Raw genomic sequence first — 20,161 nt, 5'->3', positions numbered from 1 at the left:
GTTAGGGCCTTTGGAAGGTGTGTATGTCATGAGGATGGAGCCTTCATGAATGGGATTAGTGCCTTTATAAAAGAGATGCCCCAGAGCTCCCTAGTCCCTTCCCCTATGTGAAGACCCAGTGAGAAGATGACCATTTATGACCTGGGGGGCAGGCCTTCACCAGACATAGACCTGACCACACAAGAACCCTCACTTCAGACTTCCAGCCTCCAGAACAGTGAGAGATAAATTTCTGTTGTTTATAAGCTACCCAGTCTACCGTGTTTTGTTATAATGGCCAGAATGGACTAAAACAGTAACAGTCATAGTCATTATTATTGTGGTTTTTAACTTGACCTCCAGCTCTACAGCTTTTATTTTCACTGTTTTGAGTTCCAAAGAAACACAGCTAGAAACACAGATTCATATAAAATTGATTTACTAAGAGAATGCAACGGAGAGGTGCTTCTTCACAGGTCTCTCATACTTCTGTATGTTTTATGAGCACAGGTACTGTCTGCCTTTGTTCTGAGCTATCTTTTCAAGGTTATTTATATAACAAAGGTTATTTATTTATATTGGAAGCTAGAGATAGTGTCTCCCTGGACAGTAAAAGATTGGTTTGTTTATCATGTAGTAAATTAAAGATAACATCTCCTTCCAGGACAAAGGAACTGATTCCATATACTGATCTTAGAGCTGAACGTATACTTGGTAATGATGCTTTTCATGCTTATACTATGAATGCTCACAAGGGCCCCAGCAGATTCTCCTGATAGCAGAAAACCGCGTGTGGACACATTCCGGTGCATTGGGGACCTCACAACTAATGATGCCCTTGAGCCACAGATCTTTGCAGTTAGTGATTTTGATGATTTGAGTCTCTGGCAAAGGAATGTAGCCTCCACTTGGAGATGACCTTTCGTCTTCTGGACTTGTTGCCTCTCTGATAGAACAGCTAAGTCCACCCCTTTTGAACAGCTATCAGCCTGCTACTGGGATCTTGTCAAAACTGAATGCCGAACCAATGGAGGTCTTGTGATTCTCTGCCTACTCTTCTAATTTGCGGTAAGACAACACGGAACTCAGTGATTGACAAGGTGGAAAGGGTTAAGCAAGTCTCACTTTCAAATTAAAATGCAGAATGCAGCCAGCCTGACGCCAGGCGATCCCTTCAAAGCAAGGACTAGGCTCAATTATTCCATCTGAACTAGGAACCCAAGGCCTGCCAGGAGGCCACTTCGTACTGCCAACAACAAATTAAACAACACTTTCTTTCCAGGAGTGCCATCGATGCCCTTAGGATTGTATTTACATGGAAAGTGGATATTAACATTCCTCCCTCCCAGAAAATACAGTGATTTATGTTTATTCGTAAGAGATCTCTAAGTGTTTAGAAGACATCACGAATTGATGGTATGGCCCTCAGAAAAGAAAAGAGATCTTTCTAAATTAAGACTGCCCTTTGTTATTCAGGAGAGCTTTTCGGAGGGAAAACTAAGTCATGATTTATGTGTGCCTGAAAGTGTTATTCGTTCAACAGGAGTCATCCAGCTAGAAAAGGCAGGACAAAATTTGTCCCTGACTGTAGCTAAAGGGATAGGATTGATGGCATCGCCTTGGTCCTTGGAGTACTGAGATCACTTTTTAAAAGATGCATGAAACATTATCAGTGTTTTTTGGAGAACTATGGGGAAGAGAAGAAATGCTCAAAGCACATGACCACATATGGTTTTAATTTTCCCAGAGAAGAAAGTAGATTATTTTGCTCTTAATAGCAATCTTGAGGAAAATTGTAAAATTAATGTCTTAGAAATAATGATCTGTGAGGCAATCTTCAGAAGAAGAAATGGTGATCACCAAGCCAGCATGTGTTAATTTAAAATGTTGTATAAAATTATTACATTTTCTTTCTCTGAAAGGATTACTAGACCGGCACAACAGAAAGTGATACATATAATGATTCTGGAATTCAGCAAGCCATTTGACATGACATCCAGTGGACATGCTGGGGAAATTGGGGCTGGGTAAGTTTATAACTGAGTGTATTCAAAACTGATTTATCAGTGGTTGCTAGGGACTTCCCTGGTGTTCCAGTGGTTAAGACTCCACGCTTCCAATGTAGGGGATGCGGGTTCGATCCCTGGTTGGGGCACTAAGATCCCACATGCCCCATGGTGTGGTCGGAAAAAAAACAGAAGTGGCTGCTAAACATACCGATTGATTTCCTTGGCCTCATCTGGCTCATGATTTTAAGCAATAGGATGCTTATAAAATTGGTGGTGACATGAAGCTGTGAGAGGTGAAATATGTGTTGAGTGACAGAATATGGTCCAAAAAGGATCCCTTAGGCCACACTTTATATTTAGGGTGGATAAATGTAAGGTCAGGAACTTGAATCCAAATATAAAATTGATGAGACCAGGCTTAACAGGAGTATGTGTGAAAAGGGTTTTAAAACTCTTTAGATCAAAGTTGAGAATAAGTTCAAAATGAAGCAGCAGCGCAATGGAACTTTCAGGAAGTCTACTAGGCTATTATCATAAAAGTGTTACAGATCAAAGAGAGAATGGCATTGGTTAGATATATTCGGAATATCAAGTTTATCTCACCCCCAGTAATTTCATAACACCCACTCAAATGGGATATCTCCTCAGAAATTTTAGAAACAAGAGTCTTCACAAATCAATGGAGAACTCCAAAGACAAGAGAAATTCCAAAGTGAAGGAATGTATCTTGGCAATCTCCTTGATAAATGATGATGGTTTGAGGATCTGGAATGTCATCATCAAAGACCAGTTGTTGATATGCTAGGATGAGATCAAATTTCACAAAGACCTGCTCGCTCCCCCGCTTCCCCGCCCCCTGCCTGTGAAATCCACAGAAAGTTGCTGACCTGACTGCAAGCAGTGCAAAGGGTAGGGACTGTGTAAGCGCTTCACGGACAGTGCACCTGAACTCATTATGACTTCCTTTTCCATTTGGCACTATTGGCACATATGCAAAAGACTCGAGAACATAGTTATGTTTACTCCTTTGCAAAATTTTCCTTTTTTTTGTTTTTTCCACCTCTCAGAGCGATTATTCTCAAAGCCAGATCCATAGACCATTTGCTCTTCAAGAACATGAAACTGGATCTGTGGTCAAACAAGTGAGCGCACTTAGTTGGAATTTTTTATTTTTAAATTGAAGTTTCACTTGTTATCAAGTAACAGAAACACAATGTTTAAAAATCTGGTGCTTCTACAGGCTAAAACAAAAATAGGCATATCTCCTCTTATTTTTCCTCATACCCAATACCCTTTATATGAGACCCGATTTTTATTATTTTTCACTTCTCTAGAAGCTTTTAGGAACTTTTTGTTCCCTGAACTTCAAAACTTCGTGTTGTTGTGCTAAACTGTGTGTGTGTTCCCAACTAATACACATTCTACTTTACAGCTTCCAGTATTTTGATGCCGTCTCTTGTTTGCTCTTTACTTCTTTCCTATTTCCTGTTTTCTTTATCCTTGTGGCTTCTTTTTTAAAAATCCCTCTAACTGACATTTTATCAGCAGTTAATGACAGAGCAGATATAGGTATATGTGTGTTTAATCCACTAGGTTTTCTCAATGTTTTCTTTACTGTAGGACTTCTAAGAACCTAAAATATGCTCAAATTCTTTTTGAATATCTGCGAAGGGGATATCCTGTACAGTATTTTTACATTAGTTGATGTTGCTGCGGTAACAAACAACCCTTGAATTTCAGCAGTTTACAATACAACAAAGATCTATTTTTTATGATACATGTCACTAGTTGCAGGTCATCACGGCTCTGATCCACATGCCTACTCATTCCAGGACTTAGGCTGAAAGAACAGCCCCGACCTAGAACATGCTATTCTTGTAGGAGATATGACAGCAAGAAGGCTGGCGGAAACTTCCAAGGCATCTTAGAACTTCTGCTTGGAAGTTCATATTCCATTGGCCAAAACATGCCACACGCTGAGCCCAAAGGCTATAGGGCAAGGGACATCTATCTCTCCGACAGAAGGCACTGTGCCTCACACGGTGATTGGCAGGGATGCAAGATTCTCTTACAAGGAAGGGGAGAGTAGACAACTGAGAACAAGAGTATCTAGCAATGATCACAAACATGATCCGCTTTTTTTTAAATAATGGCTGCTAACATTTCATAGCATTCATGTTTCAGGGAACATGATTTGGGAAAATGTTTTCTATGAGCACGAAGTATATTGATAACGAAGTAGAGTGATGTCATGGGAAAAATCTCAGAGTTTGAAAGCCAATCTTCATTCCAAACAATGGGTCTATTGCTTGCTTAATTATGTGGCTTTGGGAAAGTTAATCTCTCTGAGGGTCTTTCCTTATTTGTAAAATGGGCATAATAACACACATTCTTCAGGATTAGATATAATGTATGTAAAGGGTCTATCTAGCATGTCATACTCTGCCATTAATAAATATTTACTGAATGAATGAATGAATAGATGAATGAATTAATAAATCAATAAAAGATATTAAGTAAAATGGTATAATGGCTCAGTTCAGTTGAATTTGGGCTCTTCAATGTATCAGAAGCCTGAAATGGGAGTGCCAGTATTTGGGTCACCTGTAGATGAATCACAGTAATTAGACTATTTCAGTGGTGGGAATGCTTTTAACACAATCTTTTCCCAAGAAAACTTTGCATTGTTCCTCTTGCCAAATTTATATCTTAAATTTATATTTTACATCTTATAAAATTTATATCTTATCTTGAATCTGCAAGCAGAATATAAGTATAGACAGTTTCCTGCATAATCAGAAGGAAGTACGTCTAAACTGATCCAAAGATAACCAGGGGGCAGGCATTTCCTGTGTCACACCATTGGCAAGTGTTCTCAGCTATATGCTGTGGACATTTAGACGCTCTTTCTTCAATTCTGAGCCAATTTGTGAAACATGTTTGCTAAGTTTTGGTTCATTTTTGGGGACAGTTGTAAATAATAAATTTCCTCCATCAAGAGATAGCTTGGGTGGGTTTCCCTGGTGGCGCAGTGGTTGAGGGTCCACCTGCCGATGCAGGGGACACAGGTTCGTGCCCCGGTCCGGGAAGATCCCACATGCCGCGGAGCGGCTGGGCCCGTGAGCCATGGCCACTGAGCCTGCGCGTCTGGAGCCTGTGCTCCGCAACGGGAGAGGCCACAACAGTGAGAGGCCCGCGTACCTCAAAAAAAAAAAAGAGAGATAGCTTTGGAGAAGTTCAGCATGAACTCCAAATACAAAGATATATCCCATAATATCATCTAAAAAGTTCTTTTGCCTCAATAAAAATATCAAATGAGAAGGACAATCCTGTAACTAAATGAAATACAATGTAGGATGAAATAAGAACTAAAACAAAACAAAAAACAAACAAAAAATCACTAAGTACCAGTAAAGAAACAGACCGTTTGGCTGCAGAATACAATTAGAATTGCCTTTCCAAACTCATTGATTCTTTTTATCAGATGTTTGACTCTGAATAATTACCAATCATGTTGGTGAGAAACGTACCTTTAATTACTCCAGAAGTCCTTCAAATGCCCCAGTTTTTGGTTTTGTTTTGTTTTTAATTAATTAATTAATTAAATTTTTTTTTTTTTGGCTGCGTTGGGTCTTCGTTGCTGCACATGGGCTTTCTCTAGTTGCCACGAGCGGGGGCTACTCTTTGCTGCGGTGTGTGTGCTTCTCATTGCCGTGGCTTCTCTTGTGGTGGAGCACGGGCTCCAGGCACATGGGCTTCAGTAGTTGTGGCACACAGTTTGGTTGCTCCGCAGCATGTGGGATCTTCCCAGACCAGGGCTTGAACCCGTGTCCCCTGCATTGGCAGGCGGATTCTTAACCACTGCACCACCAGGGAAGTCCCAAATGCCCCAGTTTTAAATGATGAACCAATGGTGAGGAATTGTGTTGAGGGAAAACTTTGCACTTCACAAATTGTCACCAACACAGCATCTGGTTGAGAACTTTCTATTCTGTTTTCTTCCAGACAGAACGAGAGCCTTTGCTCTGCATGGCTTGCAGAAAGATGACTAACTCCACATTCACCCAGATGCCCTGTGTGGTTATTTACAGTACAAGGTGTGCTAGCGTTCTCTGGAAGAAATCAGATTAATTTGCTAACGAGTAGTTCCCCTCCCAAACTCATTCTTATTATGATTAAGATTTCCTTGGGTTGGGGGGAGGGAAGGGAAGTCACAGAGACAGTAAGTGTTGGATAAAAGTATTGCTTTATTGAGGCAGAATTGTTCTGGCCTAACTTCACAAATCATGGAGGCATGCCGCCCAGAAACTCAAAAGGATTGAGAAATGATAATGTTTAATCACATGTTCCTTAGTTCATGTATATAATAGGTCCTTCCACCTTAAATGATTTGAAATAGAAAAAAAATGTGAATGGGGTTTGCACTTATGAAAGATTTTCAAAGTGCTCTGTATCACTCCATAGGAAAAAAATTGGTAGCCGTGATATGAAAATATCCCCCGAAAATCCAATTCCAAAGCGATCTGTTCTCCCAAATTGCCTCTGAAAGCTCTTCGGTAATGGATGAAAACGATGCAGAGTGATCCACTAAACTTACAGGCAGAAGAACTGGCTTTTTGAAAAAGAATAAGTGAGGGAAACTTCGCAGACTTTGAGAACACAGGAAGGTGTTTTTCAGGGCAAGCTATGTGATATTGTAAAATAGAGGTTCCACTGGTGAATTGGGCAGGGATGCGGCAGTTTTCAAAGCTCTGTGAGTACAGTCAATTGAATCTATTAGAATACTCCTTGAAGTCCATTTGGAGACTCCATCCTCCTGTCATTGCCTGACTAATCCTTCATCGCACCTTTTTGTCAAATGGAAAAAATAATCTGAGTTTACATCGAAGCAAAGGGGCTGGAAAGACTTAGGTGGGAAATAATGGTTTGTAGCTTATCCTTCATCAGAGGACCTCAAATGCTTTTCTACATGATCTTTCTTTTTTTTTTCATCTTTCCCCGAGTTCTTGCCTGGATTAAGATAATAGGTACTTAATAGTTATGGAACTAGCGGTCCAGGCTTGACCTAGCATCTGATAAGGAGGAAACAGTTAACACACAGTGGAATGAAGATCAAATTACAATGCCTTCTGTAAGAATAGAAACAACCTTTGTTTTATGATAAACCTGTTTCCATTACTGTATTTGGTCTCCCTCTACATTCATGAAAACGATTTATAAGGGCTAAAAATTGCAAGTGTAAATGTTCAGAGGACCTCAATGCCCACTGATGTTCAGAGTCCTGAAGAGAGATTGTCTTGTGCTTCTTCAGATGCCCATCTAAATGTCTCAGAGAGAAAATTACCCGAAAATTATAAACGTTAAATCTCTCCCCTAATAAAGGAACCCTTTGGATCAGGGGTGATTATCCACCCAAATTTAGGCTTCTGTACAATTTGTTTTTAATATATATCTCAAGCGTCACATCTTTTCTTAAGCCATGTGTCCACAACTTTAACAAAGGAACATTCTTTGGAGGTATGCTTTGGACTTGTGCTTAGCGTAGAATGTAGTACCAGGACCATATTCGCAAAAGCACAGAGTTACATTTGAGAAACCGAATATGCAAATGGACTATGGCTGGGTCATATGTAAAAAAAGAACTCTGACCCAGAACCTGCCCCAGAAACCAGCCCCCTCATCTACAATCAACAGCCCAGGAAGCCAGCCTGCTAGGCGTTAGGAGGCCCGACTGCCATCACCAGTAACAATCCAGGAAGCTGAACAATAACTTCTGTAACATTCAACAACCAAATGGCCAAGACCTAATTAGTAATTGAGTTTTTCTAACTTTTGTTCCCACTTCCAACTTCAGACCAACTAGAGAAAGCCAATATGCACCCCTAACTAATCACACAGGATGTCCTGCTTCTGTTAACCCGCCTACGGCTTCCCCATGACAACAGCGCCCACTCAGGACATACCTGACCCTTCCTTTTAGTCCACAGTAAAGCTTTTCCACTCCTCTGCCTGCTTTTGAGTATCTGCCAAATGCAAGTCATGACAGCTGACTCCTTTGTAGCAAGCTCTGAATAGATAGGCTTTGCTTTGCTCATTTGGTTGGTCTTTATTTCCACACTTCTAACTTCAAAGAGGCGTATGACCACTTGGTCAAGATGTCTGAGGCTACTGAATGTGGTAAGAATGAGAAAGTCAAAGGAATATTGAAGTGTTTTACTGCAGAAATTATCAAATATTTAGAGCTGACAATGCAAGAACTAAAGAACTGGCACTGCTTTTCCGATGATTTGCTTTTCACTCACAAGCCTGATTGAACCAGGTCAGGATAACAGGGCATTGTCTAGAAGAGACGAAGTTGTTAGATTGAAAACAGCAACACGTGTACACCATGCGAGACAGGCAACTGTAGCTGACAGTTTCCTCCAGGAATGTACAATTAAAAAGAAATCTGTTGCCAGAACAGAACAGCTGGAATATGAACATAAGAGTTTTAAATTTCATCCTTAGGCCTGTGATATTAGTAAACCAGGAAGGTGACAGGCTTCTCTGTCTAGTTTATATTGAACTGCCCAAACAGGATTAAAGAACTGAGGTTATAATAATAAAAAGATAAGATAAATGAAAATCAAAGGATGTTCAAAACAACGATTATATGAGTCTAATAATCTGAATGTATTTCTTTCACCAAGAAGCCTGTGATTAGCTGTTGTATTCTAGGATGAGAGGTCACAGTGAAAAGTCTATCACTGTACAATACTTCAGGGAAGAAAGACATGAGATTATTTTACTTTGGATCGAAATAATTACATTCACTCCCAGTTATTAAGTAGGATGAATTAATTATTGAAATCTGTTTGTCCATTGCCAGTTATAAAGGCCCACTCTGTGCCAGCAATGTGGTGCGAGCTGGAGCTGGAAATGGGCGTGAAAATAAATACTTATAGATACAACACGATATGTACAAGTGTCAATGTGACAACGCTTGTCAGCTCTCAATATGTGGTTGCTCAATGACTGAATGGCTGCAGAACAGAGCGTAAAAGGATGAGAGAGACTTCCCAACTGCACCGGGTCAAGGAATCTTTGTTAGTGAAGTACCATAAGGCTGCATTTGTACTGCTTCCTTTTCATCAAAGTGGCCCCAACCCACCCTTTTTTGGGTGTTCGGGCATATGCTGCTTTGATTTCTGATCCCTACCTTGCAGTTGAAACAAACCCTGATAGCCCATCAACAACTAATTGTACCAGGTACGTGTGCCATGAGCTGAAGCATCCGTATGCCAGTCGGGCACCAGGTAAATGAACCACCTCTGAGCCTCTGTACTCTGTACTCATCTTCTCTTGCTGCCATAATAACTTACCACAGCTTAAGACAACAGCCATTTATTATCTCACAGTTTCGGTAGGGCTTCCTGCATGGATCTCACTGCACTGAAATTAAGATGTCAGCAGGGCCGCATGCCAGGTCCCTGTTTCTTAACTGGCTGTGGGCTGGAGCAACCCCGGCAATTAGGGCCGCCTAATTTCCCAACTTCATGGTCCCTTTCCTCCATGGTCAAAGCCGCCAGCAAACACAGGTCAAGTCCTTCCCCTGCTTCCGCATCTTTTCTCCTTCCTCTTCCTCTGGTGCAACTTTGCCACTTCTGCCTCCCTCTTCCACTTTTAAAAGCCCACGTGATTACATTGGGCCCACCTGATAATCTAGGATAATATATTTTAAGATCTGTAAACTTCATCTCATTTGCAAAGTCCCTTTTGCCCTGTGGGGTAATGTATATGAAATTTCCAGGGATTAGGGCATGGACATCTTTGGGGGACCATTATTCTGCCTACCATCCTCCCCTGAAACCTCCACAATATAGTTGTCCCACACCTGTATAGAGTGGCAGCAAGCCAACGACATGAAAGCCTTTCTTTTAGATGAACCAAGATAAAGTACTTTCTTAAAGTTCTGGTTGTCATCTAAAAAAGGCAAAGCTGTTTTTCCAGTTTACTGTGAAGCTCCTATATACATTCCATTTAGGGAAGAAATGAAACCTTGGGTGATGTTGGCTTCTATTCACAGTCCTGTATATCTTTGCAAAAGTTCTCCAGTAATTCTGAGCCTATCTGTAATCTAAGCTTATATCTACTTCTAGCAGGCTCAATGGGTAGACTGATACAATATAAAAGGTCACATTTGAGCTGTGTCTTAAAAAGAAAGTAGGAAGTTTGGGGGTGGAATAACATTATTGAGGCCCTTTATAGTTAAGAACTGTGATATATATATCCCTTGAACAACACGGATTGAATTGCACAGGTCCACCTACATGTGAATTTTTTTCAATAGTAAATACTACAGTGCTACCCCATCATTGGTTGGTTGAATCCGAGGGTACCGTGGATATGCTGGAACTCCATATACAGAGGGCTGACTATAAGTTATATGCGAATTTTCGAATTCACACATATGATTATGGAAGCCAGCAAGTCCCAAATCTGCAGGGTGTGCCAACAGGCTTGAGACCCAGGGAAGAACGAACGTTGCAGTTCAGATCTGCAAATCAATTAGCAAAATTCCTTTTGGCCAAGTATTTGGGGACTGTGGCCCAGCCAAGCGGACACATAACATTTTAACCGTATCAGGCAAGTTATCAACTATTTGTATTTCATCAATATCAAGGGTCCCCTCATACTTGTGTTTTGTGATTGTTTTTTGATGGGTGTTCGGTGAAGAGGGAGGAGCTCACAATATCCAATTAAACTTCTTCATAGCATTCTGGAAAAAAGAAGTCCATTTTTTTACTCCAAAATTTCCAGGTGAATCTAGCATTAAAATTAAAAAAAAAAAAGCAAAAGAAAAATTATAAAAGTACTATAAGAAAACATGGGTGAATTTTTATATATTATTAACAATGTTATATAATACTTCCTAAGTCCCCAAAGGTTGACAACTCTGACTATATTAAAAAAGAAAAGACAAAAGTTGAGAAAAAACTTTCAATACATATGTCTAACAAAAGTCTAATTTCCTTAATGTCCTAAGAACTATAAACCAGGAAGAAAAAGTCAATAATTACATAGAAAATTGTGCAAAAATCTTGACCAGTCTTCAGCAAACTGAGAAAGCTTCAACTTAAATCCTTCTAAGAAGAGAACATTTTTCGCATAGCAAAGTAACAAAAATCAAAGTTTGATGAGACATTGCATGTGGAGGAAATGTGAAACAGAACAAATGCATTGCTGCTCTGAGTGTATATTGTTACAGCTTTATGGAGGTCAACTTGAAAATATCCAATAAAATGCAAAATGCATATTGCTTTGACTCAGCAGTTCTACTGCTTGGAAGTTATCCTATATATAGTCTCTCACATGTTCACAAAGACATTTGCAGAAGAGTATTTATTACAGCAACTGCTTGCAAGAGCAAAATGTTTAAAAACAACATAATGTACATTAATAATAAATATTTGTTAAGTCAACTACAGTCCACCCACAAAATAAAATACTAGCAGATGTTTTTAAAAGTCATCTCTATATGTACTAAAATAGGGTCATTTCTAAAATACAGTAACAAGTGAAAAAAGCAAGATATAGAAAAGTACATACAGTATGCTTATGTGTATGTAAATTAAAGAGGGAATAAAATATACGGTATAGGTCTGTAGAAGGATGCTCAAAAATCTGGATAAAGCAATGAGAAACCAAGGACTGTGGGACAAAATGGGAGGAAAACAACTTCTCACTACTGTATATTATTTCATACCTTTTAAAACTGTGCACCATGTGTATACATCACCTCTTCTAAATGAATAAATAAATTCAAGGTGATTGGAAATTCTATGGGCAGAGAATTTACAAAATCAAATTGTTTACAAAAGAAATGTTATTATAGCAACAGGAGCCACTGATGATAAGATTGTCTATTCTGTTCATAGCATTCTTGGATAGCTAAAGACTGCATATAAGAAGTCTTCATATGCATATATGTGTGTATATATTTGATATAAAAAAACTTGAAGAAAGAGGGTCAAGCCAGACATTGCAATTTCTGGACCAAGAAGTATGGGAATGATTTATGATTCATTTTTTCAACAATGAACTGAACACAATTATATGTCAAGTAATAGGAATGATAATATAAAGAAGAAAAAAATCCTTATTTCCTGCACTCAAGCCACTTAAAACTTAATAGACTAATGGATCCAAGATAACAAGAAAGACAAAAAAATTAATGAGAAGCACAGTTTAAAACAACTTGAGGTGGCTCAACTAACACTAAAATGTTATTGTAGAGAAGTCTTTCAGAAATTAAAATCTTGACCCTCTCTGACTTTCAAGACCTTAGTACTCACTGGTAAAGAACCAACTCTTCCAATTTCAAGTGAAGTTCTCAGCTACGACCAATGGCTCTCGCTACCCATGATCACCCACGTAGTTTCCATTTCCCTTAGCTGGGAATATTCTGTGCTGACTTAGCACATAACATGGATGTGCAGCTGTCAAACAGCCAGCAACTCAGCCCCAGGGGCCAGGAGGTCTTGTCAGGCTGCAGTATGGGGGAATGGATTCTATAAATAGTGCACAAAATGCTTCAGGAAGTACTTTGTAATCACTATCAGGAACATCTCGGCAGCTCCAAAGGATTAAAGAAAGCAACAATTGACTAAAGATATTCTGATATGTCATGCAAATATGGAGAACGTTCCACACATTCTAGTTTATCTTTATGTATAATCCACCCTTTTCCAGGATTTTTAATTTGGTAGAGAAAAAAAAAAAAGCTCTAAAAACAATGCTTCCAAATGTACATTTTTGGAGGTACCTTCTACATTGACTTACACTTTCCACTGACTTACATATATTCTGTTTACAGTTGACAATTAGTAAAAACTTCAACTTTGGTTTAAAACTGGATTGTAAGAAAGTGCCGTCAACACTTCATTTAAAAGTTGAGGCTCTATTCCAAAAACTCAAAAAAGATTCAAACACAATCATCTCAGATGTGTAGATAAGGGATCAGCAATCTGTTGCTTGTGAGCCAAATCTAGCCCACAGCCTGATTTTGTAAATAAAATTCTTCTGGAACATAGCCACCATCAGTTGCTTACATGTTGCCCGTGGTGGCTTTCACACTGTAACAGCCAAGTGGAGTAGTTGCTTTAGAGACCATATGACCAAAGCCTGAAATATTTACTGTCTGGTCCTTTTCAGAAAAAGTTTGCTGATCCCTGATTGAGACTCATGGAGTTAGAGCCTGAAATAGCCAGAAGAAATTTTGATTCTTGGCTATGGGACTGCATCAGCGATAATTAAGATTCTCACTCTGATAATAGCTAGGACTCTGAAGCTGGAGAGGCTTAGGTTTCAATCCTTGGTCTATCATGCTTTTGCATATTAATCAAGTTACTTGTTCTCTTGGTTCATATTTTCTCATCTGTAATACAAGGGTAATAATACACATGGTGCAAGATTATTGTGAGAATTATAAAGAGATGCCATTTATAATAACCATGGGGCAAGGTAAAGAAGCCAATGCATAAGAATCCAACTATCTCGGACTTCCCTGGTGGTGCAGTGGTTAAGAATCCACCTGCCAATGCAGGAGACACGGGTTTGATCCCAGGTCCGGGAAGATCCCACATGCCACGGAGCAACTAAGGCCATGCACCACAACTACTGAGCCTGCGCTCTACAGCCCAAGAGCCACAACTACTGAAGCCTGTGCGCCGAAAGCCCGTGCTCTGCAACAAGAGAAGCCACCGCAATGAGAAGACCACTCACAGCAATGAAGAGTAACCCCTGCTCACTGCAACTAGAGAAAGCCCGTGTGCAGCAACGAAGACCCAACACAGCCAATAAATAAATATAAAATTTTAAAAATAAATAAATTAATTAATTTAAAAAAAAAGAATCCAACTATCTCAAAGAATGCACCTTTCTGTGTGTTCAAGAATTTATTGGGGGCTTCCCTGGTGGCGCAGTGGTTGAGAATCCTCCTGCCAATGCAGTGGACACGTGTTTGAGCCCTGGTCCAGGAAGATCCCACATGCCACGGAGCAACTAAGCCCGTGCGCCACAACTACTGAGCCCGCGTGCCACAACTACTGAAGCTGGTGAGCCTACAGCCAGTGTTCCACAAGAGAAGCCACCGCAATGAGAAGACCATGCACAGCAACGAAGAGTAGCCCCTGCTCACCGCAACTAGAGAAAGCCCGTGTGCAGCAATGAAGACCCAACGTAGCGAATAAATAAATAAATTTATTAAAAAAAATAATTTATTGGGCTTAAGACAACAAGCATTTTATTACATCACAGTTTTGTGGTTAAGAGAGTCAGGCAGAGCTTAGCTGAGTGATTCCATTGTTCCACATGGGATTGACTGGATGGGCTGGTCTGGAGGTTTCAGATAGCTTCACTCCCACGTGACTTGGTAGGGTAGCTAAAAAGGCTGGGCTCAGGTCGGACTGCCTACTGGAAAACTTACATGTGGCCTATCTACCCTGGCAGTCCCAGTGTGGGTGGACTTCTTAGAGGGCAGCTCAGGGCTACAGAGAGTGTGTTCCAGAGACAAAAGCAGAAGCAGCAAGACTTCTTATGACCCAGCCTGGGGAGTCACAGAGTGTCACTCCTCTAAGGCCAGACTTTACTGGGAGGACTCATGGAGAATTTATGGCCATCATTAATCTACCATGCCCTATTTTATATACATAAAATAATTTCACTAAAATCTACCACCAAAGCAACAAGAATTGGATTCCACCAAAGAACTGGGGGATTTAGGGTTGCATGACGCTGGTTTACATTAATTTGCCAATTTTCTACAAATGTTTTGGCAGCATTGAAACACAACTTGTCCATTCTAACAACCAAAGAGGTTGGAATTCTCAATACCCCTATTTTTATTTTCTAGGATTTACCAGATAGCTGAGCTACCGTGTTTTCGTTACACTTATAAAATGAGCAAAAAAAAGGTGTTTTCCTCTTCCCAAGGAAATAAGTACAGTGTGCCTGAAAATATGAAGGATTTTAGCTATATTTGAGAAGTATTTTGAGCAATTTGAAATGAAAAGTGGTAGCCATCTACTATCTTTTTTCCTTCCTTGAATGTGGAAATGTAATTTGTACTTAATTTTCAAATCCATTTTTATTCCAGATGTATTGGGAAAGGAAAAAACCCGTGATGGTGAGGAATTCAGTAATATATCATTGAGCAGATCCAAGTGGGTGGTTCTTCCAAGAAATGCAGTGAAACTAAATCAGAAAAGTGAAGATCAGTCCATGGGCTGAACAGATGTTACACCCGCAATAGACACACATGCCCCAGAGCTTAGCTGAGGCAGAAGCTCTGTGGAACCAGGTAACAGTTTTACTTTTGGTGTTTTCTCACAAACTGTGAAAACTTTAAGAAGAGTGATGGGAGGGACGATCTGAAGTTTTATGTGTGAAAAAGAGTATCATTCTCCAAATGAGAAAAATAACTGAAACCTATTCTGGAAATTCTCCTTTTGCACAAATTTATAGGAAACTGTATTTGTAAAATGTACTTTTCTTCTTAAAATATCACTCTCTGATACATAAAAGAATGAATTTTTAAAATAGTGTTTATTGTATTTATGTCACTTTAGTGGGCATGGCTGAGTAGCTGGATGGGAGAATGGCCAGTAAAATCCTTGGGGTACATTAGGCCTAGAATCACGCTCAGTTATTTTAACCTCTAGTGTTTCACTTGAGAAAAATCAGGTCATCCATGGACATTTTAAGGTCAGAAGCATTGTTTTCATTTCCAAAGAATGCTTCCCAAAAGAACATCCGTTAATCAGATCAGCAATGAACACTTTTCAGTTTAAATAAAACAAGTTCTTCCATTTTTTTTCTTTAGTAATCTTAAGAAAGAAAGATTAAGAAAACTCACGCACACTAAAATCACTAAAATGTTAACCATTAGTAATTTAATATTATTATTTAAACATTTAAACCATAAAAATTGTTGAGTTTATCATTTAAGACATAATAAAATAAACTGGAAACCACCTTTTGCTTTTTTTAAAAAAAATATAGGCTCTTCAACTAGAAATGTTTTGGTTCTGAGGTTGGCTCTCGGAGGGAAGATCTAAATGTGGCAAACAATGTATATCTTCACGCTGAAAAATGCCATTCATGAAAGCTGAAATACCCAGGCACGGGCTGTGGCTTCTTAGAAAGGAACCAGTGTTCAAGAATCCCATCCATTGATAATCACCCCCATATTTATAGTACATAGCAGTTTACAAAATGTTTTCACATAAATTGCCTCATTTGATCCTCACAAGCCTGTGAGGTAGGTTTTACTAGACCCATTCTATTGTTAAAGACTCTGAGACTCTGAAAAAATAAAGCCTTTTTTTTTTTCCATTTTCCCCCCAATCCTTGACCAGTCTCAAGCTAAGTCAGGACTCCAAATTACATGCTTTCCACCACACCCTCCTCCTACCCTCCACCCTGCTCACCAGGATGCCCTATTCTGGTCGCACTAATTTTCCTCCTGTCACCCATGCAACCTGTTCTCTCACCAGTTTGCTTGTTTGCTTTGTGTTGTTTGTTTAAATGCTGCTTCTCTTGTCCAAATACCTTTAACCCAGAAAGACTTCCCTAAACACTGTCAGCCCACATCTCTCTTATCCTTTTACAATAACCCCCCATCACTTAGTATCTGTGATGCACCCCGTGGCATTTGCTTGTGTCGTTTCCCCTTCCTTCTCCAATATTTGCAAGTCTCAGGCACATGAACACCTTGAGGGTTGGGGCCATACCACTTATTTACTCTTCTTCCCCCAAGTGTCAAGCACAGTTCTGTCCAGAGTAGGAGAGTACTTACTACTCAAATGAACAATTTGAAAGTCTCTTTTCTTGAGCCAGGTGCCTGGGTCTCATTCCTCCGAAGCCTGAAACGCCCTCTCTGCTTCCACTTTCCTTACTCCGAATTATCCTGCAGATCACATGTCACCCTCTTTGTGAAGCTGTCCTGACTCATCAGGGAAACCTTAGTCACTGTCTCCCAGCATTTGTCACCCTCAAAGGTGATTATTTACATGTCTGTCTCTCCCAACAAACAACCTGGAACGTACACGCAGCGATCAGTACCAGCCACGGTTTTCAAATACCTCCTGTATGTTTCTGTAATTGTTAATAGAAGGAATTCTTAACCCCAATTTGATTTAAACTCCTTTAAAGAATATGGCTTGGTAGATATCTGTGAAGTGAATGCAGTCTTTCGAAAAAGTTTAGCTCTAAAGCAGTGAAATCATCTCCAATGAAATGCACTCATTCATTCCTGAAAAGGAATAAAATTACCCCACAAAGCCTTTTTGAAAATCACCCAAACATTTTCAGAGGAAGTTGGTATATTTATCTGAATTTTTTGTCATAAACAAAACATTAGATTCACTACGCACTTGGCATAATCCTGTTGGAAGAAAATTGATGGCGAGCAAAGGTAGCTGTCACGTAAATCACTTTTACAAAGAAAATGTCTGATGCAAATATTTCTCACGACTCGAGGATAAGCATATTTATGTGCTCCATAAAGATTTCATCTAATTTCTAAAATATATGGAATCTGGCTTTCCATAGCATATTTTACAATCCAGATAATGAATAGTAATGAGCTGAATACAGTCTATTATATCAAAGTGAATAGGACGATCATTATTCATTCTGAACATTAGAATCTATTTTCATTACAGCTTAGTGAATTTAGTCTCTTTTAGTAATATCTTAGTGAATTGTGTGCTATGAAAATGTATTTCATGAAAATGTAGAGTTCTTGATCAGGAATGGCAATACTACATAATACAAGACTAGCCTTATATAGGAATGAACATAAGAACGAGAGCTCAGACTGCAGTATCAGGATCACCTGGGAAACTTGTTAAATATACAGATGCTCTGGCCTCAGCACCAGAAATCTGCATCAACCTCTGTACTTTTAATAAAAGTGATAGTGATTCACCCCAAAATTTGGGAACAAGTAGACTAGGGGGATAAACTCAGGGATGGGCTGAAATCAGCTCTTACTGGCTTTCTCATCTCTACCCAGCTCTGCACTCCCTGGTGACACACTGCTAACTAAGCCAGCCAATGGGGGCAGTATTTACACCATGGAAATTGGCAACTACTATGTCGTTAAACATTTACCAGCACTCTACTCAATAAGAAATCAAAGCCTTGGTCTCTCTTTGTAAGAGAACTTTTTGGATAAACTTTGGTCCTGTTGAAATTGTCTGATAAACAATTTTGTTATGGATTGAGGAAGAGGTCTAGTAGAAACTCAAAGTTCCCAAGTTGTTAAATTAGGTATTTTTCCTTAATGAAGTGAAAATTAAAAGGCTCAAGGAAGTGAGTTAACAGTCATTTTAAAAGCAAGGAAAAACTAAAATTTCTTGAGATGGTGAATTTTTTTAAGGATTTATGGCCCAGGTTTTACCCTGCATAAGGTGACAGGGAAGGTGTAAAGTGGGGTGACCTACAAATCTGCATTGCCAATGTTCTCATATTTAATCAGGTTCAACTGCCCTGTTGTTTTCCCACTGCAAGCCAACTCTGACTCAGATATGGGGACTTGATTGGGAGGATTACATAGTGTACACTCTCCCACTTCTCCTGGACAGGTGGTAGGCATTTATGCTCACATGATTGCCTAAAAATAAACCAGAACTTGACAGGGACAATGCTAATTTAATATTTTATCAAATAACACAGGAAACTCAGAGATTTGGCTTTCAGATTTGAATTCTTTCTCTACTCCTGCATCACACATGAATTTTGGAAGGCTTGGGTCAGCAAGGAGTCCCATGACTCTGAAACATATTCATGCTGTAGAGGGTTGTGTGCAATGTCTCAGAGGGGGAAAGCTACAGTTTTGAAGGAGAAAAAAACCTATCTTGCAGTTTCACTTACTGATGTAAATTGAGTGATAAAAGCTTTTTAAAAAATAACTGGCAGAGTGTAAAAGGTGTGGATTCACAAGAGAATTACAAAGGATCAGGTGTTTAAGAATAATAAATATACCAAAAGCTGTCTTTGGGATGAGCCTGCAATCTAAACGCTATGTAGCATCATGTATATTGACTGTCTGTGCCAGCTTTCCTGGTACAGTTATGATTTTTGTAAAATTCTAGTTTCTCCAGTAAAAGATTTCCATTACTGACTAACTAAATGGGATTAATGTATAGCTCATAAAGATTAAGTGACTCCACAAATCAAAAAAAAAAAATCCTTTAGCCAGATGATATGTCCCAGTTTGAGATTTGGAGAATATTATCACCATGTTTATAGAATTCATGATAAGATAGATTCCTTATAGCTAGATATTTGTCCAGAAGTAGACTCTGTGTTTTGAAATTAAGAGCACACACACAGACACTCCCAGCATCTTAGTTTAAGTAGAAGGCTTATTTCTCGGCCCCTGCCCTCCCCTGAATCAGACCCTCTTACCTCTCTTGAGGCAGGAAGTCTGTTGAATTAGACAAAGGCCAGCAGCTTCAAGTGTCACAAGGAGAGTAATCGATGCTTCTTGGGCTATAGGTGGATATATGGAACTAAATAAAAAAAGGAAAAGACAGAGGTAAATAATAAAATCATTCTGGGAGAATGAGTGTTTTCCTAAATGCTTAACTTACTGCCATTTTCCCCAAATTTGTTCCTCCTTAATAAGAGTCATTCCATGTAGGCGTGGGTCTCTTAGGAGAGGGGATATGGGACCTGAGGACGTATACCTAGGAACAAGCTTATTGTGAGGACTGGAGACTGAACTCTGGGTGGCGCCTGCCTGAACGGTGCAGCTACGTGGTACCTAAATTCACAGGTGCCAGTGAATATCCCACACAGAAATTGCTCCCCTACATCTGATTTTCCCTGAGAAACACTGCACAATGTTTCACTGTTTTCCTCCTGAGATGGCCAAGTAGTGGGTCACCTTAGGCCCCGATAGTCATGAGTCAATCTTGCCCACCCCCAAGGAACATTTTGAGTTATCATGTTTTAAAGGAAATAACATTCCTAACTTAGACATTCAGAAGATGTATCTGGAAAAGGGATAGGAAAAGATCAAGGAATAAAAAGTGGTCTGTATTAACAGTTTCTAAAGTATAATCTATTTTGGGAACATGAGTTTTATACCCTCTAATTTTAAATAATATTGCACTTGGACATAA

At 39.4% G+C, this 20,161-nt stretch overlaps 1 protein-coding gene across 1 annotated transcript in view; it reads right to left on the bottom strand.

Moving 5' to 3' along the window:
* Positions 1-1,466: 1,466 nt before the first annotated feature.
* Positions 1,467-20,161, bottom strand: part of LHFPL6 (LHFPL tetraspan subfamily member 6) — a 275,293-nt gene continuing 256,598 nt past the window's right edge. The window contains exon 5 of the mRNA XM_089899652.1: positions 1,467-19,546. Coding sequence (XP_089755778.1) covers positions 19,527-19,546 — 20 coding nt within the window. The 3' untranslated portion in view covers positions 1,467-19,526. The remainder of the gene's footprint in view (positions 19,547-20,161) is intronic.

The sequence above is a fragment of the Delphinapterus leucas genome, chromosome 18, assembly GCF_059928025.1.
Source record: "Delphinapterus leucas isolate spDelLeu-1000000601 "Yukka" chromosome 18, BTC_Dleu_Yukka2, whole genome shotgun sequence".
Lineage (NCBI taxonomy): Eukaryota > Metazoa > Chordata > Mammalia > Artiodactyla > Monodontidae > Delphinapterus > Delphinapterus leucas.
This window is presented reverse-complemented; position numbering and strand designations above follow the sequence as displayed.